Genomic DNA, 16,785 nt, shown 5'->3' with positions numbered 1-16,785 from the left:
GGAGGGGCCCAGTCCCACTTCCCTACAAACATGCACCTGCCTGCACCCTGCACTGTGCCCCACTGGGAATGCCTGCCTGCCTGCCAGTCCCCAATACGGAAGCAAAATATGAGGCATCCCCTTGTCCTTGCAAGGCTCACCAAGACCTTTGGGCCTGTGGGCAGATTTGCAAAGCAGTCAAACTGTGACAGGAACCATGCAAACACACAGGCTACCTCCATCATTTGCTGTGCTAAGAAAAATTCAAGACAGAAACTGAGGCAGCACAGACACAGAAAAAAGTGCTTGTTTATTTCCTTAAAATCCATGAACAAAGAATAGGACAACCAGGCGCGCGCGCACACACACACACACACACACACGTTTCTGATCCAACAGGCCTATGTCCGAAATCAGTGTAAAAAGGCAAGAGGTTCTCCTGTTCCAACAGCAAGAGTGCCAGGCAATTCAGAGGAGCTGGAATGTGTTCCCATTTCACTTGGATGGGCCAGTGATTTCCGTGGGATGAAGTAGGTGATTTGCATGGCAGAAATCAGGAGTTTCTCTCTTCTGGGGGTACATACTCCAAGTCTAAATGCTGGAAAATCTCTTCTTCAGAGGCAGCGGTCAAAAATGTTTTCTGAAGGGTGTTTAAAAGACACACACATAAACAAATTAACCAGAGGCTGAAATGATTTCCTCCACATCCTACCTTCTCCCTATGCCCATTAAGTAGGGCTCTGTAGACTCCATTCTGGAAAAAACAAAACCACCACAAAAATTTTGCACCAAACTTTGTAAGCTGCACAAATTATGCATCTTAAAGAGATTGCATGCAAACATCCTTGTTTTGCAGAATTTGTGTCACTCCTGTCTCAGGCACTGTAAGAAAGGGCAATGCTTCTACTTCGGACGCTTAATGGTAAAGGACTAGGAGCCCAACAGCCAGAAAGTCTTCTCCACCTTGTCTAAGTGTGTAAGAAGTGCCTTCCTGGATCAGGCCAGGGGCCCTCCTAGTCCAGCACCCTCTTCTCACAGGGCCAGCCAGGTGCCTGTCTGAAACCCACAAGCAGGACCTGAGCACAAGAGCCTGCTGCCCTCTAGTAGTTGCCAGAAGCATTGCTGCCACCGACCTTGGAGGCAGAGGGCAACCATCCCAGCTGGTGACATTTCACAAGCTGTTGAAAAGGCCTGGAAACCGGCCTTTTTGCGGAAAAACAAATGGAAAATTCTGCAGCAATGCCAGTGTTGTCTCAAGAGACAATGGAGTGTGCCTCCAGGGGTGAAGTCAAGCTGCACTGAAGTAACCTCTGCAGGGCGCAAGCCTGGGCAGTATGTCTGGAGGTCCTGAGCTGCCCCCAGCCTCTCTGATGCCGTCCAAAGGAAAGCAGAACAAGACCTTTGGCACCAGCTTGGCTGCAGGAAGGAGGCGTAGAAGGCGCCATCTAACCCTCTTAGGGACTCCACTCCAGATCTGTGCAGGGTTCACTCCTCAGCCTTTTCTTTTCCCAAAGATTTCCTGCAGGGCAGCAGGTACAGATTTTTCCTTAGGACTGACTCCTGAAAAATGGGGAGGGGTAATTTTCCACAATCCCCGCTCACTGTCCCATCAGCTGATACCATGGGAAGGAAGAAAGGGTTTCAATTCTGCCTTTGCTACAGAAACAGGCACTTGCAGCCAAAACGATTTAGCAGGGGCTACATCCTGCTCAGTTTGGCTGCATGCACCACTTCCCTACTGGGGACGGAAAGGCAAACAGAAAGAAAGGCGCCTTCTGCAAGCATCAGCAAAGCACAAGGAGTCCCCTTGCAAAAGGCCCTTCCTCGCTCCCTTCCCTCCCTCCCTGCCAGCGTAAGGGTGGGGGGAGAAATCAGAGGGGTGTTTTGCAAGTCAAGGCAAAGCAGAAGATCCACTGCCTGTGCTCCTTTCCTTTGCCCTCCCCACCACTTTGGCAATCCCTGCACAAGGGATGACAGGTGGGCAGGACAAGCCTGTCAATCATGTGGCATCATGTGATTTGACAGGCAGGTTGCCCCACCCACCTGTTGATGTTGGCCCATGAAGAAGGGCCACAAACAGAAGACCCCTGTTCTATAAAGGAGCCCAAAATGCCCCTCTCCCCGGTTCTATAAGGATAAACCAGGCGCAAAGCCACAGGCAACCCAGGTGGAATGACCCTTCCTTCTTTGATGCTCCTATGTTAAAAGCCATGTACCTGCTCCAGGTGATAAAGGGCATGATTGCTGAGGGCCATCTTCTTCTCGTGCTTGGAGTAGCGCCTGAGGTCACGCTCAAAATTCTGGGACGTAGCCAAGGGGAGAGAAGAAAGGAGATGGGTTGCTAAGGCAGTCCCTGCCAAATGGCTTGCATGAGAATTTCATTCATTCTGTAATTAAAGGCTCTTAAACCTGCAGCACATAGCCACCAAAAGTGTGTCTGCAGGGTCTCTGAAAGATGAACTGTTCTCACCTCCTTTTAACTCACATCTGCTTTCTGTAGAGAGCATGGAATTCTACTAGATCTCTTGCAACCAGTGGCAAGTGGACTACACAGTCCCTTCCCGATGTAAAGATTACCCAGAATTAGGGAGAAACGCTACGTATCTAGGAGCCTTTTTGGCTAAACAGTGGGGTATAAATGCCTTGTATAAAATGCTAAGAAATGGCTCCCTAAAGCAGGAGGTGGTGACTCCAGTGCAGTTCCTAGTGCTGGCCTGAGACATTTACTAACTGCTGTAAGGATTCTTTACAGTGTGTTATGGCCTTCCAAGTTTTGAAAAAGAAAGGAAGATGCAAATTGAAATACAGAACCAGGATCCATGATGGAAAACTCCAATCCCAGGCAAGATACCTGTTGAACTCACCTTTGAGCCTGTCCAGCCAAGCAAAGCAAATGGAAACTGACTGAAGGGAGTCACAACCAAGTCCACCCTCACAGCTTTCCAGAAACTGGACACTCCAGAACCTGTCACTGCACCACCAGGCTTCTGAGCCCCGGCACCGATCTGAACACCCCCAGGAAGGTGAAGGCAGAAAATGGAGAGACATCGTTCAAAATGGTCCATTCTACTTGCACTGCTCCACAGCTCCGGGTCTTCAAGAGCCTGGAAAGTGTTTCTCCGGCTGCTGTGATAGAGCAAGAAGCCCTAGAAAGACAGGGCAGCAGAATGCAAAAGTCACACCACTCAGCATTTATACGGCCAAGGGTTTTCTGAACACCTGATGGCCGAGGCATGTGTCTCACTTGCACCTAGAAAAGGTGCAGAAATAGGTTTTCGTGTTGCCCTAAGCATTCCAGGGGTTCCCTCCCAACTCTACAATTCTGTGATTCTATGCTCTTGCTGAAGCCTCTGATTTGGACACACATGGTCATGCTCAGAACAATGACTCCTGCAGAAATGAAACAAGCAGCCTCCTGGGTCGGCAATGCAAAACAGAATCACCCACCCACCCACCCAGTGTGTGGAAGCTGATAGGAATAAGGGAACGCTGGAGCAACAGAACCTGCAGAGATGCAAGGGGCTGGCTCTTCTGTAGGTGGGCACTTAGTGCTCACAGCAGCCGTCAATCCCTTAATTTCCCCACTCCCACGCAGCCTCCCATACAGTTTGGGAATTGCCAATATCAAGGCTTTAGGACAGGCATGGGGGAAGCTGTGGCCCTCCAGATGCTGTCAGACGCCAGCTCCCAGCCAGCATGGCCAATGGTTGGGATGATGGGAGTTGTGATCTAGAGGGTCACTGTGCTACCTCTGCTTTGAGAGTGTCTGAAATGTTCCATGTACCGCTTTCCCAGTAATCCTTATGATTCCCCACCATATTTCCCCCTGGGCTACCCAACTCTGCTCCAACCTGCTTATCCAGCCAGCTGATGACTTTCTTCAGCAGTCCCACTTCTTGGCCTTCCGTAGGGTGTGTGAGAAGCAAGTCAACATCATGGCCGGTTTGTTTCCCTCTGTAAGAGAAGACATAGCAGGAACCACTGAGTCACGGGGAAGGCAGGCAGGCAGGAAGAAGCCACCTCTCTCACGGGAGGAAGCCCCTGCAAAACAGGCTGTGCTCTCTTGTTCCGTCCAGTCCATCTCTGGACAATGACTCCAGTTTATTTTCTTGCTGCGCGCATCATCTAAGCCTAGACTTAATCCAAGTCAGAACTAGCCTGGTTTGCTCATTGCCACCTGGCAAATCTTTGCTCATTTAATGGATATGTTTACATGTCATCCTAAGACACAGCTTGATGCCATGGGAAGGAGCGCTGGGAGCCTCTTTGCTCACTCTTCTGCTCCTGGCTGGCTTGGAGGGATATGGAAGCTTCGGCTTTTGTTTAACCATAGGCTCACTGGGCCAGTGTTTCTCAAACTACAGTCTCCAGCTGTTGTTGGACTACAACTCCTATTATTCCTAGCTAGCAGGATCAGGGATGGTCAGGGATGATGGGAGTTGTAGTCCAACAACACGGGTCAACTTCAAACCATGGGCTGTCATTCAAGTATGTTTTGCTCACAGTAGACCCATTTGAACTAATAGACCTAGCTTAGTCACGGTCATGAATTTAAGCGAGTTTATTCTGAGTAAAACTTATAGGAATACCACCCAAAGTTAGCAGGTCTGGCTTGTTTAAAATAAATCGCTGTCAAGTTGTCTAGCTGGACCCTGAAGTGTGACTAAATCGCAAGCTGTGGTGGAGGAAAGGCAGAAGCGCCTGATCTCCTCCTCCTGGACGTGTGGGAAGCAGGAGGCAGCGTGGAATGGAAGGCTTCCTGCGGTGCATCAACACCCCTCACTAAACACTAAATGAACTATCATTTAGGACATGCAAAGGCAGCCAGTGTGAGAACAGAAGCAGGCCTGCTTTGCTGGGTTAAATAAATGCTTGACTGAATAAAACCTAATTGCACACCTTCCTCTTTCTGCACACCCCATCTACCTGCTGGCCTCCAAGGAAGAATGGCAGAGGAGGACTTACGCCTGTGTTCCTTTCTTCATCGGAATGTGACAGTTGTACTTTGTGCCAGTCTCCCCTGCCCACTGCAAACATCATTTCCTGAATTGTTCCTCATCAGAAGCAAAGGCAATGCATATCTATGCTACAGACAACCAGTCCCAGCCTCTCTCAAGATGCCCAGGAAGGACATCATTTTGAGAGCATGCTTAAAATATCTGCGATAGATCCCTATCCTGCTTTACTGGGCAATTTCCAGAGTTCCTTGCAATGTGGCATTTATAAGCAAATTCTGAAAGTGACTTGTGCTCTACCAGAGGGGCAAATTAGTCTCCTGTCCCACTGCAGGAGTAAGTACCTCCTGGGAATGAGAAGAATCAACCTTGGCACATTCTTGGCACAGGATTTCCAGCATGTTTGTCAAGAGCCCATCATCACCTTCTAAAGCCACCAGCCAACGTCACAGAAGCCCCAGGCAAGCACTGCCCCACTGCGTCTCGCACCACCTGGCTAATGGCCTCTGCGTCAGCGCGCTCCACTGGGGTGTTGAGGTCGTCATAATGAAGGAGCCCTGCGGGGAAAAGAAACCCACCACCAGGTGTGTTCAGGAGCCCCTCAGCACTTGAGGACGAAAAAGCAAGGAGACAGGAAGGCAGCAGATTTCTGTCCATCCAATACAGATAAGGAAAGGAGCACAAGCCAATGGCAGAGCTGCTGCACTGCATGCAGAAGATCCCAGGGAGGGCAGGGAAGGTCCGGTCGGAAGCTCCTTGGAGTCCCTGCCAGTCAGTGCAGACAGTACTGAGCTAGATAGACCAAGGGGTCAGACTCTGACATGGTATAAGGCATGGCGTTCTGGGCTCTTGCAGCTTCTTGCTTCTGTCCTGGAGGCAAGAGCCCAGGCCAGTGCTGGGCAAAGGGTCCAAGGCAGCCACAAAGCAGGTACATCTGTGACTCTCCACAAAGTACTCAAGCGAGAACTAGAGCTAGGCATCTGACAGTTCAAATAATGGCAAATTAATCTTACAATAACAAAATATATATTTTTTCTTCTGGTTTGATACTTTTGCTAATTAACAAAAACTAGATGAGTGTTATTTTGTGAAATAACAACTGGTATGCAATGCTAGGCATACCCAGGAGACCCACTGAAATTAATTATTGCAACTAACTTCAGTCTATTCATTTCAATGAACCTACTCAGAGTAAAATTTAGTTGGCTACAACCCAAAGAGATTTAATTGCTTAAAAATTGACAAGTTATTATACCACTTTTCAGTAATTTCAATTTTCTGTGAAAACTTATGATTCACTGATAATATATATTTGGCATCTAAAGTGGAACAGGATCAGCTCCAGTTACCTTTTTCTAAAAATAAAATAAATGAAAATAGAAAAAGCAAATAGCTATTAAACCACAAAATCAGTTTCTAAAGCCTGGGTCAAAAATGCATAGAAAAATAGAAAAAGCAACTATAGCTATTAAACCACAAAATCAGTTTCTAAAGCCTGGGTCAAAAATGCATATATAAATAATGTGGATCTTTATGTTAGAGTGCTTATTATATGTTGAAATATTCATACTATGAATACTTTAGGGCAAAATGTGTACAAAAATGATGTATAATTTCATGGGTTTTAAAATGAAATTACTGATACGATGAGGAAAGCAACATGTGTGTAGATATATTTTTATATACATGCCAACAACATGAAATTGATGAGAAATGGGATGGGACAGGGCAGACCTCTGAATGAACACATGCCAAGCTAACATGCCAAGGACACAGACAGAGACAGCCTCCTGCCCCCCCCCCCCGGCCACCACAGTATCAGTCCACGTTCTTCTCTTGCTCCTTTTACCCTTACCCCCCTTTAACCCCCAAGTCCCTCTTCTTACTGCATGGATACTTACCAACTTCCTGCTCCTTGCTCAGCTTTGCTTGATGTGCCTGCAGGTCTGCCAGCGTCCTCAGTCCTTCCTGATACCACCGGCTGGCCGTCTTCACCCCAACCCCAAAGATCTTTGTGAAAACCTACCGAGTGAAAGTTTGTTGATGGAAGGATTCTGGAGCACATTCAAGGGCATCTATTCCGTTCACTGCACAGGGCAAAGGCCTAAGGATGTGCCTTAGCATTGCCCTGCCATGTACAAAGAGACTTGCATTGTGGTAGCACCTCCTCTGGCTGCTACCTGACCGACGCCGACTTGTGACAGGGCCTTCTTGGTGGTGGCTCCTTGTTTGTGCAATGCGCACCCTGCTGCATCTCCCTCATTGCTATTTTTCAGAAATTTAAAAATATTCCCGTTTACCGAGGCACTTGATGGCTGATACTGGTTATGGCAACCATGTCATTAATAACTGTGAGGATTGATTTAAATGTTTTTAGGTGGTCTAGATGGGTTCATCACTGACTGAGGTTTTTCAGGAACAACTTGCTTTCTTAATGCTGGCCATTGACTACGACAATAAAGATTTGATTTGATTTGTGAAGAGCCTGCAGGATCAGGCCCAAGGCCAGCTAGCCTAACATACTGTTCTCACAGTGGCCAACCTAATGTCTATGGAAATCCAAAAAGCAGGACCTGAGCCCAACACTCTTCCCACCACAGGGAACATTTCCTCTCTACTCTCACATAACTGAGACAGACAAAGCCCTGATCCAGGGGCACAGAACACGTGCCCAAGGGCCACTGCATGTTCCCCAACACCCACCCGTAACCACTAGGCCAGTGATTGCTAACCTGTGGCCTCCCAGATGTCGGTGGACTACAAATCCCATCATCCCTAACCACAGGGCCATACTGACTGGCAGAAGCTCTAGGCCAACAACCTCTGGTGGACCACAGGTTACCCACACCAGGCCAAAAGCCATTCGGTAACAGCCATCGCACCTTCATTGCCTGGTATCTCTCAGAATGCTTGACTCGCTCCACCTCCGCAGACACCCCGTCTTCCAGCACCTCCTGGTCAGGGGAGACAAAGGCAGAGCTGTCTCAGCCATGATGGTCCCCATCCACAGAACTGCTAAAAGATGCACGGAGCTCTGACACTCTGGAAGAGAGCAGGGCTCAGTTGCAGCACCCAGGTTGGCGTGTGGAAGGTTCAACTCCAGACACTTCCGGTTAAAAGAAGGGGGTTGGGATCGGGCAGAAGTTGATGGGAAAGATGGACCTCTTTCTGCTCAAGACACCAGAAGAGACATTATTCAAAGAATAATGAAGTACCAGCTGCAACTCAAGGTGAAATATACCAGTATTGTGTCTAGGAAAAAGATTCTCCAAAGACCTGTGTCCTGGTAATGGCAAAAACCAGTTGCTGTAGCAGGCTAAACCACGGTGCTTCCTGGAGGTGTACAAGGGCATCAGAACAGACACTATTTTGGCTCCATCAGGGCTGGGAAAACCTTCCCTGCCACTCTGGGAGGTCTGCATTCCTTTAGGGAACAGCGGCGGAGTAGAAGTGGAGAGGTTTTATCAGCCTGAAGGTCACATTTCCTTCTGGGTGCAAAGTCAGCAAGGAAACCTTCTGGTGGCATGTAGAGCGTGGCAGAAGAGAGAAGCCAAGGCTGTGGAGGAAAGAGAGGAAGATTCAGAGAGCGCCATCACCTGGATGATTCTCCTGGAGTGCTCTCCTACGCAGGGAAGGGAGCGCAGCTGCTGCACTCTTCTGACTGTCCAGGGTAAGGACTTGAGGACAGAGGCAGCCCTGGAGAAGGCCAGGCTGCGGGCTTCGCTGCCACAAAAGTGTGCCTCCTCTGCCATCGTTTGCAGCATTTCCTGTCAAGGGAAAGGCAATAAAGGATCATTCTCAAAGGGGGCTCCCTGGCAAATGCAAGTTCAAACACTCAAAAGAGGATCTGACCATCTCACCAACTGCATATGCAAAGTATCATGCTTCTGAATGCAGCCACATATTCATCAAGGCAGACTCTCCCCGCATGGGTAAAGCTAGCACATCAGGGAGAAGGACAGAGCAGAAGGGTTTGCCCTGACCTGCTAGCTTTGAACACAGCGATACTCTGACTTAGGGTTGCCATCTTTACCATTCCTGTGCCCCCAACAACAGCCTGACACGCAAACGGTTTAGCACCTGAACCTTTCCCGACCACTTATTTCTGAACAGAATTGATACCCTCGGCCCAGTATACCTGAAGGGGCATCTCCACTCCCATCATTCAGCATGGACATTGAGGTCCAACTCCGAGGGTCTTCTGGCTGTTCCCTCATTTCAAGAAGTGAGGTTACAGGGGACCAGGCAGAGGGCCTTCTCGGTAGTGGCACCCTCCCTGTGGAATGCCCTCCCATCAGATATCAAGGAGATAAAGAACTACTCAACCTTTAGATGACATCTGAAGGCAGCCCTGGAAATGGAAGTTTTTAATGTGTGATGTTCTGTTGTGTTTTTATATGATGTTGGAAGCTGCCCAGAGTGGCTGGGGCTAGCTAGTCAGATGGTCGGGGTACAAATAATAAAATTATTACTATTACTCCCTTTTTAAGACACATGCCACTTCAAGACAACTTACAAGTTTTTTAAAAAAATACATCAACAAATCAGCAACACACACAATAAGCAGAAGCATTGATAAATTTTTAAAGGTGATTTAAAAACAGGCAGAGGGGGAGGTAGATGCAAGATTTGCTGTTTGCCTCCGCGCTAGGAAACTCTTCACCTGTTTTGTGGCTGTCAGGCTGCTTGTCAAGGCTGGTAAAGCGGTGGAACCTTTCTTTCTATTATGGGGGTGCCCTCAATACCTGAGCTATGCAATTTAGTGAGGTTGCACCATATGGCAGTGTTTGAGCTGGGTGAGCAAGGAAGAAATCCAGAGCTTCTCCCATATTATGATTTGCCATATTTAGGTTGAGCTGCTTTTCTTCCATCCCTTATTGTTCATCCCTTCCAATGGGCTCAACATGTTTTCCACGTGCCTCTGGTTTCCTGCTTCTGCATTTATCTGCAATGATTTTCGTAAGTATTAAATAATATGCCACGAGTGTGACAGAGACACTCTCTGTCCCTGCAGCCTTGTTCTCTGCTCAATCACTCCAAGGGGATGCCCAAACTACTCCCGTCCCCAGAAACAGATTATTACCGTGAGTGTCTGGTTCCTGTGCGCCAGCAGAGTTCGGCGCTGGCAAGCATAAACTGGCACCTGGCACCTGGCCTCCAGCGTCTCTGCATGGGCAGCCACCTGAAAGACAGAACACTTAGCTCCCCTGCATTGAAGGGCTCAAAGTCAGTAACTAAAAATAGTTTTTAAACTTTACATCCTCCTTCTGTATAAGTGTCAGTTCCCCAAACGCTTTCTCTTAGTCACACTCTAGTAGTGTCACAACAGAGCACGAGCAAGAAACGGGGGGGTGGGTAGGAAGAGAGAAATTGGGAAACTGTGTTTGCGGAGAGAGAAACAGAGAAATTGCATTAGAGAGGCACCCTCCACCCTGTTTTTCTGGTAAGGAATTACTAATTGCACAAAAAATGACAGTACTCAAGCCACTCCTAGGCCACATTCATTTAAAGTGCTATAATACCACCTTAAACAACCATGGCTTCCCCCAAATAATTCTGAGAGCTGTGGTTAAGGGTGCCAAGAGTTGTCACGAGCTACAATTCCCAGGGTTCCCTGGAAAGAGGGATTGATTGTTAAACCACTCTGGGAATGGTGCTGGGCAGACTTTGTCTACCTCCCTGTTTAACTTACAGATCACCCCCCCAAAAAAAACACCACACAGCTATTCTAGACAAACGCTGTTAAGAGCAAGTGTTAAACAATGCAGGGCCTTGCCTGACCTTGTTCCTCTGCAGGACTCGCAATGAAATGTTGCAGTAGAGAGAGCTCCTGTTCAGGGTTGCCGTCGGCCAGCCCTATCACTATGGGTTTGAGGGATTAGTCTGTCATGACATCCATGGGTCCCTTCCAGACCTGTTCCTTGGCTGGCCTCCTCAGCACCTCAAAGAAGAGATGGGTTGCCATAGTGACAACTGAAGAGTCTTCCAGCAGAGGGGAGGCATTTTCCCTCCCCCCCCCACCTCCTACAAAGGGGAACAATAGGCCAGGGGGAGTCAGTTTTGGGTGTCTCAGTTTTGGCTGATGCTGGAGACCCAGAGGCAAGCCTGCCTGCCCTGAGCTTGACCCCCCCAAAGTTATGACTAGGAGCTCCCCTGGAAGCCAAGAGGAAAAAAGCATTATCAGTTGGAGTTTTCATGCTGTGAACCCCTCCATCCTTTGCTCAGGTTGCATAGATGTGTAAATAAAGGCACGTAGCCTAAGGTCACCACCGTCTCCATCAACCTATATTCATAGAGTTGCAGGCTTGGAAGGGACCATGAGGATCATCTAGTCCAACCCCCTACAATGCAGGAATCTTTTGCCCAACATGGGGCTGGAACCTACTCTACTCTACCAAACCCAGGGAAGCGCTGGCACCCAGGGAGGGTCTTGCCTCTCAGAGATTGCAGCACACACAACAAAACTCAAGTCTTTACAGGCAGGTTTGATGGGGGGGGGTGTTGCTCTCCTAGGTGACTTTTTCTTAAATACCATTTGTACTCCTCTATACTTCGGACACCCCCACCCCACCCTGCCAGATATGCTGAGAACCCCACCTCCAATTTCTCAGCAGTCCTGTTGTGGCTACACAGTGACTGACACTCAGCCAAAACAAAAAAAAATCCTTCCAGTAGCACCTTAAAGACCAACTAAGTTAGTTCTTGGTATGAGCTTTCGTGTGCATGCACACTTCTTCAGATACACTGTGCATGCACACGAAAGCTCATACCAAGAACTAACTTAGTTGGTCTTTAAGGTGCTACTGGAAGGAATTTTTTTTGTTTTGACTATGGCAGACCAACACGGCTACCTATCTGTAACTGACACTCAGCATCTGCCTGACAGGAGCAGGGCGGTTTTATTGTTGTAAGGTGCACTGGGGGCCTAGAAAGGCGTTTCTGTAAGTAATCAATACAGTGGAACCTCGTTACGCACCGTCCTCCTTACGTATGCTTCGGATTACGAGCTCTGTTAACCTGGAAGTAGATGCTCCCGGTTGCGAACTTTGCCCCAGGATGCGAGCGGAAGCCGCGCACCAGCAGCAGGAGCAGCCATTAGCGAAAGTGCTCCTCATGTTAAAAGGAATGAATTACGTCTGTAATGCTTGGAATGGCAATCCTGGTGTACCTGCATCTGGCTGGAACCCAGGAGGAGGCTCTGCAAGGTTCCTTCCTCACCTGGAGACGGTGCCTGGGCTCAATCTCCGCTGGCCGCCCAGCACTCATGCTCTCTGTGAACCAGCTGGCGTTCAGCAGCGCTGGGCAGCCCCCCAAGACATCGATGCTGCGGCTCCCGTTCTTCAGCAGCCACTCAACCACCTCATCTCCAGAGTTGCCCTCTGACACCACGTGGGTGACTCTGTCACTGGAAAGCACCACATGGAGGGGGAAGGAAGGGGGAAAGAAGACTCTGAGTAACATCGTTGTGCAAACCCAACCCAGTCAATCCAACCCAGCAAACAGAGGGCCCCTCCAGACTGCAGTGGCGTAGCTAGCTGCTCGGGTGCCAGGTGCGTCGCAGGTGTCCTGAAGCTGGGCGCGGGGCATGGGGGCGGGGCAAGCTGCATGGAGCCTCCCCGCCGCTTTCCCCTCAGCTGTAGGGAGGCAAGTGCTGGCCCTGGCAATGTGGTGCCCAGTGCCAGCTGCGTTTTGTTACGTTTGTTGACTGAACTAAAAAGTTTCGTGAGCCCATTTTTTAAAAAACACACACCCTATTTTTATCATTTTGTCACCCCCCTCAGTGATGACACCTGGGGCAGTGCGCACCTCTTCCTCCACCACTGCCGGACTGTAGGCTTCGGGGGGGCAGGGGTGTCCTGCAACATGTCACTGTCCTAGAAGGGCACATCACTCCACTTTATCAGCTGTTTGGCCTCCTCATGCTACCACATTATTGCTCTCTGGAGCAGTACTTTTGCACCATAACAGAACAAAATGTGCCCAGGAAATTTGTGGCATGAAAATCCAGGATGGGCTGCCCCCTTTTCCCTCTTCCTTCTTCCGAGGGAGAGCCTGGCCCACCTCCTTTGTTACCTGTTGGCATCCTCCACGCAGAAACCCTTTTGGCGGGCCAGAGTGGTAAGGAAAGCCTTGCGCGTGGCTCCCATCCTCTTCTCCACCAGGCACAGCACCACTTTGGGGAAGCGCACAGGATGCACCAGGGGAGCTGGCGGGCCGGGCAGGCGCAAGCGCTGCTCCTTCTTCTTCTTCTTCTTCACTGGAAACTGCGACATCATTGGCTTAGCGAAGGAAGGCCCTTCCCCAAAAGAAAGAAAGCAGTCAAGATCGAGAGACCGGGCGAAGAGGGCCGGGGCCTCCCCTGCACTACTTGCAGGGCCTGCTAGAATCAGGCCTATCCAGACGCTAAGAAAGCTGAGGTAATTTTAATCTGCTTTAGTATTTCATCTTTTGTATGTTTTCTTGTTAAGTTTTTTTAATTAAATTCGTATTCTGCCCATTTGAAGATCTCAGGGAGGTTCACAGGTTGTTTTAAAGTAGGGTTGTAATTTTTCTGGATTTTACTGTTTTTTCTTTTGTAAACAGCTCTGAGGTTTTCTTATGAACAGGCGGTGTATAAATTACCGTATTTTTCGCACCATTGGACGCACTTTTTTACTTTTAAAAAGTAAGGGAAAATGTCTGTGCGTCCTATGGAGCGAATGTGTGGTCCCTGGAGCCAAATTGCCGGAGTGCGGCACACTCTTGGACTGGTCTTTGGTAGTGGTGGTGGAGCCGCGCTCCCCTGCCGGCAGCCTCGGCTTCCCTCTGCAGCCCCGGGAAGCTTTGGAGGAACGGGAGGGCTGTGCGCCCATGCCCTGCACTCCTGGGCTGCTGAATGGGGGCGGGGGGGGGGGAGCCGCACTCATCTGCCGGCAGCCTCGGCTTCCCTTTGCAGCCCCGGGAAGCTTTGGAGCAAGGGGAGGGCTGTGCGCCCATGCCCCGCACTCCTGGGCTGCTGAATGGGGGCGGGGGGGGCCGCGCTCATCTGCCGGCAGCCTCGGCTTCCCTTTGCAGCCCCGGGAAGCTTTGGAGCAAGGGGAGGGCTGTGCGCCCATGCCCCGCACTCCTGGGCTGCTGAATGGGGGCGGGGGGGGGGCCGCGCTCATCTGCCGGCAGCCTCGGCTTCCCTTTGCAGCCCCGGGAAGCTTTGGAGGAACGGGAGGGCTGTGCGCCCATCCCCCGCGCTTCTGGGCTGCTGAATGGGGTTGGGGGGTGCTGCTCTGCCAACAGCCTGCCCTTCCCCTCAAGGTTTGGAGCAGTGGGCAGGCTGTGCGCCCATGCCCCACACTCTTGGGCTGCTGAATGTGGGTGGGGGGTGCTGCTCTGCCAGCAGCCTGCCCTTCCCCTCAAGGTTTGGAGCAGTGGGCAGGCTGTGCGCCCATGCCCCACACTCTTGGGCTGCTGAATGTGGGTGGGGGGTGCTGCTCTGCCAGCAGCCTGCCCTTCCCCTCAAGGTTTGGAGCAGTGGGCAGGCTGTTCACTGAGAGAGGGGAGGAAGAGGAAGGAGAGGAGGGGGGCCAAGAAGCTGGGTGAAGGGAGATGAGGTACCATAGGTTGCCATGAGTGGAGAGTCATGGTAGAGGGCAAAGGAGAGGGAGCAGTGAAGGGGAGAAATTGTAGACGTCCCCTGAGGAGTTTGGGTGAAAGGGGTGGAGAGGAGGAGGCTGGAAAAGGGGACTGTTCTGCTTGGGGGGGGGGGAGAAAAAAGTGGGGAAAAGGAAAGCCTCCCAAGACTGCCGCTGAGAAGCTCTGCTTGGCTGTTTCTTGACTGTAATTCAAGCAAAGGGAATGTTTGCAAGCAGCTGGCAGGCTGTTCGCTGAGAGAGGGGAAGAAGAGGATTGAGAGGAAAAAATGTGGCATTAGCAATGCTTTGGATGGGTATGAAGATGGTATTTTACATGAAGATAGCGAAGAAAGTGATGTCAGTGACTGTGAGCAACTGAGCTTCATAAATTCTGACTCTAGCAGTGATGAGTTCTTGGGGTTCACAGAAGACTAGAAGAGTACTCAAACCTTAAAGTCTCTCTTCATTTGTTAATGACAGTGATGATGGTTCTTAATGCCATTGTTGACTGCTGTTCACTTTACATGGCTGTAATGTGATTCTGATATACCGGTTGTTTATTAAATACAGTAGTTTATACAACATTTGATTCAGAATATTTTTTCCTTGCTTTCCTCCTCTAAAAACTAGATGCGCCCTATGGTCGGGTGCGTCCAATGGAGCGAAAAATACGGTATATGAAATAAGATATAATAGATATTAAATAAATAAAATGCAGGGAGAGGAATTATTTTCACAGGCAACCTTCTACCAACAAAATAGTAGTTAAAAAATGGAATCCCTGCCACATAGTATTTAATCTAACGGTTATGTCAAAAGAAGCCCCTCACCTGCCTGCACAATATTTAATCCCAGCTGTCCAGCAAGAGGACAAGAGAAATCCTAATTTTCCTGCTGGAGCAAGTATGCAAAACGGATATGCTCAGGATAACAGCTTTCCTATCCATGAAAAGCAGGGGAAATTGTGCAAAAGGGACGAGCAGTAGGCTGCAATCCTAGACACCCTTTCCTACAAGTAAGACCTATCAGATTCAATGGGGGTTTACTTGTGAGTAGACAGGTATAGCGTTGCTCTTTTGGGCTGCCAGTCAGAAGAGACAACTCTGGACTAGGGAGACAAATAGTGTCACATTGCATAATGCCATTTCCTATGTTCCCAGTGAATAATACGATTCATATATGCCATGCACATATTGCTTTTTACCTGCCTTTCTCTTGCATCTTGAATAGTAGTCTTAGCTAAAACTTTTTATCTCTTAGAATGTTGCTGGATAGTTAAGCAGAGGAAGCTTTTCCTTGCAACTGAAACCCGAGTCTCAGGCTGCTACGAAGAGATGAAGAGCAGAGGCAGTAAGGAAAACACAGCAATGTCCTCTCGCAGACTGAGCAAAGGAATTGGGAATGATTCTGCCCATCCTGACACACTCCTCATGCAGAGTCTGTGTCTGGCTGGAATCTGTTCCTGAAGGCCCGGGGCACCAGGCCCGAGCTTGGCTGCGCGACGGAGAAGGGAGCGTCGGCGAGGAGGCGGGTCTTTCCGTGCAGAGGTAAATTCCCAGGATTCGTTGCTCCACCCACTTTTGCTTCTGGCCACGCCCAGAGGGTGGCTGGCCGGGAATGTGGCCTCGCGGAAGCCCCGACGGGGATGGGGCGAGTGGGCGCTTCCTGGAAGGACCTCAGGGAGGCCGGAGAAGCCTCGAGGGTTGCGCTCACTCGCTTGAAGTTATTTCATACAGTTTAGATACTGTTTGAATGTATTTTGAAAAACCTCAAAGTGGCCTACAAAAAGAATAAAGCCAGAACAGGCACAGGATGCAGGAACACTGAAAAACAACTTAAGATCAATAAAAAGAGATTAAAATAATCTCAAAATTCTACATATCTGGGTAGGCTTGTCGGAGCGAAATAGGTTTTTAGCAGGCACCGAAGAAAGTGCAGCAAAGGCTCCCGCCCAACCTCCCCCTGCTCCAGGCGGTGGGTGCTGCTGCCGCCCCTCGAAAAGAGGCGCGGATCCAGCGAGCCAACGCATCCCCACGAGCCTCCCGGGCATGGCGGCCCCGCAAGGTGAGCTCGGCGGGCCAGGAGCGCGGAGCGGCCCAGGGGGAGTCCCGGGTCCCGCCGCCCGGACTCACCGCGGATCCAGGCGCCAGATCGGGCGGCAGCGCGGCTTCCCGGCTCCTGCGCGCCCGCGGATCCCTCCCTGGCCCCGCCCCTCCCGCTCCGGGAACCGAAAGTGAGGCGCCGCC

The 16,785-nt window shown here is 50.0% G+C and overlaps 1 protein-coding gene across 3 annotated transcripts; it reads right to left on the bottom strand.

Annotated features, from left to right (window-relative positions):
* Positions 1-268: 268 nt before the first annotated feature.
* Positions 269-15,969, bottom strand: POLM (DNA polymerase mu). Of its 3 annotated transcripts, XM_081923226.1 has the most exons (12): positions 15,744-15,969; positions 13,008-13,230; positions 12,153-12,339; positions 10,018-10,116; positions 8,531-8,701; positions 7,817-7,888; positions 6,836-6,956; positions 5,359-5,491; positions 3,831-3,933; positions 2,844-3,125; positions 2,196-2,279; positions 269-619 (listed from the first exon to the last, which is right to left on the bottom strand). In XM_081923226.1, exons 2-12 carry the CDS (start codon positions 13,208-13,210, stop codon positions 533-535), a joined length of 1,542 nt encoding a protein of 513 aa, XP_081779352.1. In that variant the 5' UTR covers positions 13,211-13,230; positions 15,744-15,969; the 3' UTR covers positions 269-532. The 3 variants fall into 3 exon arrangements, with proteins under 3 accessions (XP_081779352.1, XP_081779351.1, XP_081779353.1); XM_081923225.1 differs by lacking the exon at positions 15,744-15,969 and having other exon boundaries at positions 13,008-13,317; XM_081923227.1 differs by lacking the exons at positions 7,817-7,888; positions 15,744-15,969 and having other exon boundaries at positions 13,008-13,317.
* Positions 15,970-16,785: the final 816 nt, after the last annotated feature.

The sequence above is a fragment of the Podarcis melisellensis genome (genome assembly GCF_964234715.1).
Source record: "Podarcis melisellensis genome assembly, chromosome: 8".
NCBI lineage: Eukaryota > Metazoa > Chordata > Lepidosauria > Squamata > Lacertidae > Podarcis > Podarcis melisellensis.
This window is presented reverse-complemented; position numbering and strand designations above follow the sequence as displayed.

Bases quoted from the DNA above. Each gene is read 5' to 3' on its own strand.
- POLM (XM_081923226.1), bottom strand. From the start codon at position 13,210: ATGATGTCGCAGTTTCCAGTGAAGAAGAAGAAGAAGAAGGAGCAGCGC. The intron at 2,280-2,843 runs GTGAGTTCAACA...GCTACGTCCCAG, and splicing joins TTGGCTGGACAGGCTCAAAG to AATTTTGAGCGTGACCTCAG. The intron at 620-2,195 runs GTACATGGCTTT...AACACCCTTCAG, and splicing joins CCCTTTATCACCTGGAGCAG to AAAACATTTTTGACCGCTGC.